This window comes from Sinocyclocheilus rhinocerous, unplaced genomic scaffold (genome assembly GCF_001515625.1).
Source record: "Sinocyclocheilus rhinocerous isolate Xijiao unplaced genomic scaffold, SAMN03320098_v1.1 scaffold1879, whole genome shotgun sequence".
NCBI lineage: Eukaryota > Metazoa > Chordata > Actinopteri > Cypriniformes > Cyprinidae > Sinocyclocheilus > Sinocyclocheilus rhinocerous.
Window position 1 is genome coordinate 6063 of NW_015632718.1, and position 6216 is coordinate 12278.

General features: G+C 36.3%; 2 protein-coding genes across 2 annotated transcripts in view; one reads left to right on the forward strand and one right to left on the reverse strand.

Annotated features, from left to right (window-relative positions):
* Positions 1-761: 761 nt before the first annotated feature.
* LOC107742782 (class I histocompatibility antigen, F10 alpha chain-like) lies at positions 762-3985 on the reverse strand. The gene is made up of 6 exons (XM_016555820.1): positions 3838-3985; positions 3202-3468; positions 2841-3119; positions 2382-2672; positions 1708-1805; positions 762-1223 (listed from the first exon to the last, which is right to left on the reverse strand). The coding sequence occupies exons 1-6, from the start codon at positions 3881-3883 to the stop codon at positions 1161-1163; spliced, it is 1044 nt and encodes a 347-aa protein (XP_016411306.1). The 5' UTR covers positions 3884-3985; the 3' UTR covers positions 762-1160.
* A 209-nt stretch (positions 3986-4194) lies between these two features.
* The window catches only part of LOC107742783 (class I histocompatibility antigen, F10 alpha chain-like), a 3028-nt gene continuing 1006 nt past the window's right edge, over positions 4195-6216 (forward strand). Inside the window, exons 1-4 of the mRNA XM_016555821.1 lie at positions 4195-4265; positions 4982-5248; positions 5343-5618; positions 5807-6115. Of these exons, the coding sequence (XP_016411307.1) occupies positions 4211-4265; positions 4982-5248; positions 5343-5618; positions 5807-6115 (907 nt within the window). The 5' untranslated portion in view covers positions 4195-4210. The remainder of the gene's footprint in view (positions 4266-4981; positions 5249-5342; positions 5619-5806; positions 6116-6216) is intronic.

The window sequence follows — 6216 nt, forward strand, 5'->3', positions numbered from 1 at the left end:
CAGCACTGTCTCCCTCATCTAACACACCCGATTCAACTCCTCAGCTCGTTATAGAGACTTTAAGAGCTGAAGTGGCTCAGAAAAGAAAGATAAAGATGAGAAACTATGATGTGTGTCAGATCCGTATCATGTTCAGCAGCAGCAGCTCTTAAAGCAGCCAAAACAACCTCATAACCAGCTGCTGTGATGTCTGCTCATCAAAGAACAAAAGAAAAAAAGAGGAAATCAATAACTTTTTTAGCTTTAAGGATTCATCAATATTCATCTATATATTTAGTGTTTGATATCTTTATTCAATTGCTGTATATTTCCTACTTGCTGAAGGGCACATGTAGCTAAATATGACATTTATTATAATGGGTTTATGTGAAGATTGTTTTAAGTTCACTTAAATTAGAAGGGTTTTTTTTGTCTAATAAATGTTCAAATTGATAGCTCTCAATTATACTGTAATGTTGAATGATTCAATATTAGGGGGAAAAAACTATTTCATAGAGACATCAGTAGTATTAGTGATACTCGCTTTTATTACAAAAGATGCCATTAAACAAATAGTAAAAATATACTGTCTTTATGTTGTTTATACATTAATTTGAAGACTGAATGTGAAATTATTGCAATATAAATGTATATTTAAAAACTTTAATGTTAGGTGCGATAAATCATGATTAATCGTGATTAATTTCAGAAAAATGTGCAATTAATTAGTTCAAATTTTTAAATCAACTGACAGCACTAATATTTACATATTAAATGCGTAAAATATTTACAAATGTAGGTGGTGAAAGATGTCGGCACACATTAAAAATTTAAGATGCCCATTAAAGTCTCTATTAACATACTTTTCACATAGAGACAGTATCTGGATATTCTTCAGTTGGTTTGCATTTGCACCTTCACATCGATGTGTCTCCAGCGTATTTGGATAGACATCACACAATGTAAGAAAGTGTTTTCTTCTTCCTTTCTTCTTTTGGTTATGTATTTTGTCTAGGGCACCAAGTTAACTAAAACTGCCACTGATGTCCCTTCATAAAAAAACAGGTCCATGACATGTTTTTGTCAAAGGTGCATGCTAAAAATGTTCTGTTCTCCCACATTCTGAAGATACCCAGTTATACTGAAATCTGGGAAAAGTGCAGACAATTGGAGGAAACTCTTCAGAGACGTTTGTCACTATAGGTCAGCTTTTCATTTTGACAGACTGCCTGCTCACACAGTTTCTGAAAAGTAATGTCATAAAGATTAAATTAGCATATTTTTTTTCAATTTTCAATTTTTTCAAACACTATTTTATGACCACTTAAGCAGCATGTGACTAATCCAAATCCCAAATTTTTGAAATTTGACATTGGAATTGGAGTAAGTTCACACTAGCATTCAAAAGTCATTTTAAAGTGAAAGTTATGTGACGTGTGGCCAGGTGTGGTGTCCCATACTCAGAATTTGTGCTCTGCATTTCACCCATCCAAGCGCACACACACAGCAGTATTTCCAGCCGTAATAGTGATTTTCAAAATTAGTGAAGCATTGGCTCTATTTAATTCCACCCTACTGGTATTTCTATCAAATACATTAAAATGTGTTTAAATCCAAACTTTTGAATGCTTGTGTCATTGATGAAGGACATTCCCATCATCCTACAGCTGATGAACACATGATGAGAAATAAGAACATTCAGACAAAAATACAGGTAAACATACTTACTCGCTTCATTCGGCTTTGTACAAATAAAGTACAAATAACCAGGACTATGGTAACTCCCATCACACACACAAATGTTGTGAAGAATTCTACTGTAGGTCCTTAAAAAAGGTATAAAAAATTATACTATAAAAAAGACACAATAATACAGAAACAGCAAGATAGGGCTAAAACAAATAACTTATGAAATAAATAATAATCAGTATTTTAAAAAAACAAGTTATTAGTTATCATCATTAACTAAAACTTCATAAAATTGAAATTGCAATAAAGCTAAAATAAAATATTGTTGTTGTTTTTTTTTTGGCCTCTAACTGAAATAAGTATTAAAATTACTAACTTGAAATAAAAACTAAAACTACAAAGACATTAAACCTAAACAGAATATTTAAAAACAACAAAAACTTGTCCTAATTAACCATTGTAATAGTTTGATCTCAGACTGACTCCAAAAATCTTCTGAAACTTATACGGGTTTGGAACGACGTTCAATGAAGGTAAGTAAATAGTAAAAGAATGATCATTTTTGGCTGATGTGTGATTTTGATTAAAAAAATTTAAATCTTCATTTGTGGCGTTAAGATCCTATTAGCCAAACATGTTAAGGATAGGATATACTTCGTAGTAAGTATAAAAACATAAGCATAAAACACTATACCACACTATTATCAACTTACTTTTGTTATTTTTTATCTCGTCCTCAGTCAGAACATTCTGGATGGTCTTTCCCTCGTGCTCCACCACACAAACATACTGGTGCTTCTTCCAGTCGTCTGGATGAATATTGAGGGTAGATGTCCTCTGGAAGGTCCCATCCTCATTTATTAGTGTCTCTCCAAGCTCCACATCCTCATCATGCTGCTGTCCATTTCTTAACCAGGTGATAGTCACTGCTGATGGGTAGAAACCTGTGGCATGACACTGAACCACTGGAGAGGAGGAACTCTGTAACAGAGACACTTCAGGAGCTAAAAAAAAGATAAATGTGAGAAAAAGGTTTAATATTTTCTAAACAGTTATATATATCCACAATATTAAGCTACATTTGTTGTTTTAATGAAGCAATCCACATTAAAATAAAAAGAAACACCAATGACCTATAGATGAACAAAGGGAAATTCTCAAAGACAAGCTACCTTTGCTCTCTAAATGAGCTTTCCTTGAATTTATGAAAAATCTCAGCCAGTAAACACACTCATATTCATAGTGCTGTTGTAGAAATTCAAGCTGTGAGCTGTCATTGTTCCACTTGGCTGTTGATTCCATTGCCTGTGGTGTAGCTGCAGTGTATCTGCCCTCCTTCACGTCTAATGTGACATAGTCTTCTCCATCATATCCATACTGATCAAACCCATGTGATTCTCCAGTCTCATCATCCCACCAACATCCATACATCCTCTGATACACATGAACACCTGAATGAAAGAATGGGGGGGGGGGCTCTTTTGATGTATTCCTTAAATGTTTAAAACTGTAGTATAAAGTATTTTAACTCACCACCTGTCTGATTGAATCGCTGCATTAGAACAGCAATGTTGTTCTTGTAGGTCTGCTGTACTTGTTCTCTGATCTCAGTGTCTTCTTTCCACAGCTCTTTAGATGCATATTCCTTCATCCATTCCTGTCTGGGAACCAGTGACTCTGTTTCACTGTCATAATAATCAATCTGTTGTCCATCCAGTGTAGTTACAGCAAAAAACTCTGGGATCCCTGCAATCGTCTTTCCACTGATTCCAGTGTAAGTAGTGATGAATGTGTGCAACGCTGGAAAAATATGAAACAAACAATCCACACCACATACAGTATCATAAATCAAATTACTATAAAATACCACTAGCCAAATGAATATTGCTTGAATCTGAGATATGATTTGTACTGCAGATTTTTTTTTTTCCTTTTGGAAAAGCCCGTTTTTCTTCCACTATAGTTTCCAGAGTTCTACAACTTCTACTTTTTCCACTCATTCAAACATATTCTTCCAACTGTGAACCCAGTTCTGATCTTTACCCTAGCAACTATATTAAATCTATTACGTTAGCCAGATTGATTTTTCTGACAGTTCAACATACGGAAGTATCTGAAGGCCTTGACAAAGAATTCATCGTTCAAACAACGTTAAAAAACATATCTCACCTGAGCAAACAAAAGGCATGTAGATGAAGAAAATGATGAAGTTCATTACGGACGAAAACCCATGAATTTGATCCACAATTTCTGTAAGTGTAATTGCTGTAGAAAACTGTAAAAACTGCTTGGTCTTCGCCACACCCGAATCTAAAGGAAAAATAGGTTACCAAGCAAGTTACATCAGCACGGGAGTAAAAGCTTCCGCCCTAAACTTCCGTACTGAGACTGCTTATCCAGAGCTGCAAAGACACGTCCTGCGGCTGCGCTCAGTAACCTGTTTTTTCCTGTCGATTCGGGTGTGGCGAAGACTAAGGAGTTTTTACAGTACGGCAACTACACTTAAAGACTTGTGGATCAAATTCATGGATTTTCGTCCGTAATGAACTTAATCATTTTCTTCATCTACATGCCTTTTCCTCATTTAGTTTACTCGGGTAAGATTAATTTTGTAACATCAGTTGAATGTTGAATTCTGTCAATCAAGGCCTTCAGATACTTCCGTGTGTAGAGCTGACAGAAAATCACACCACGCTTCAAATCTGATACTGTATGTAATATTTTCTCAAACATCTTTTATAATCTCCAGGCTAATAGAAGTATTTAACAGATTTAGTGCGTGCTTTTTCCATTGTAGGATGAAAAGTTCTAACGAAATGTGCAACAATTAAATACTTTCAGTATTTTCGAAGTATAGTTCCACATAAACAAATACTATGCTTCTGTGAACAATGGTTATCTGCGCAAAAGTCGTGCCTAATGGTTAGAGAGTCGGACTCGTAACCCAAAGGTTGCGGGTTTGAGTCTCGTACCGGCAGGGATTGTAGGTGGGGGGAGTGAATGTACAGCGCTCTCTCCCACCTTCAATACCACGACTGAGGTGCCCTTGAGCAAGGCACCAAACCCCCAACTGCTCCCCGGGCGCCGCAGCAAAAAATGGCTGCCCACTGCTCCAGGTGTGTGTTCACTGTGTGTGTGTGTTCACTGCTGTGTGTGTGCACTAAGGATGGGTTAAACGCAGAGCACTAATTCCTAGAATGGGTCACCATACTTGGCCACATGTCACGTCACTCACTCACTCAAAAGTATTGATAAAAAAAGAAAGCAAGAATAATTTGTTTTAGTTGATGTCAAATTGTTTCATGTTTTTCAGAGTTGCACACATTCATCACTACTTACACTGGAATCAGTGGAAAGGCGATTGCAGGAACTCCAGAGTTTTCTGCTGTAACTACACTGGATGGACAGCAGATGGATTATTATGACAGTGAGATAAAGAAGCTGATTCCCAAACAGGTCTGGATGAAGGAGTTTGCATCTGATGGAATGTGGAAAAAAGACTCTGCGATCAGAGAACATGTGGCGCAGATCTACAAGACCAATATTGCTGTTCTAATGCAGCGATTCAATCAGACACGTGGTGAGTAAATTTTTTTTACATAAATACTTAAAATATTACATTCCAAAGTACAGTAAGTACAGTAGAGCATCCTTTGCTCTCCTCTCTCATTCAGGTGTTCATACGTATCAGAGGATGTATGGATGTGGTTGGGATGATGAGACGGACATCAAATATGGGTTTGATCAGTATGGTTATGATGGAGAGGATTTTCTCACACTAGACATGAAGAACAGCAGCTACACTGCATCTGTACCGCAGGCACAAACCACAGTGCAAAAATGGAATAACAGAGAACAACTTGCATTATTACTACTGTACTTCAAACATGAGTGCATTTACTGGATGAAGGAGTTTTTAAACTTGTCTAAAGCTGCTTTTGAGAAAACAGGTATATAGTAAAGTTAATGGGACAAAAAGTTATATTAAAAGTTAAAAAGTTAAAGTTATTATTAAATCTTGCATATGCAGGTCTTTGATAAATCATGTTTTATCAGACAGTTTGATAAATCTATGCATGCCGACATTAGAGAGGTTAAACTGTGCATGTGTTTGTTCCCTGTTCTGTATTTATTTTAGAGCCTCCTGAGGTGTCTCTGTTGCAGAGGAACCCAGACTATTATGTGGAGTGTCACGTCACAGGGTTTCACTCCAGAAACACAACCATTACGTGGAGGGAGAATGGACAAGCTATAAATGATTCTAGAAAATTGGTGAAGCCAGGAAAGATACTACCAAATGGAGACGGGACCTTCCAGAAGAATGTTACCCTCTATGTCCTTCCAGATGAATGGAGGATGGATCAGTATGCTTGTGTGGTGGAGCACAAGAGTTTTACAGAGACAATCCAGAAGATTCTGACTGAGGATGAGATCAGAATTATTAAAAGTAAGTTAAAACCATGAATTTTTCTACCTGTAAATTGTATTCATTTTTGGGACCAAACACTGAAAATTAAAATGGCTTTTTTTTTTTTTTTTTTTTTTTTT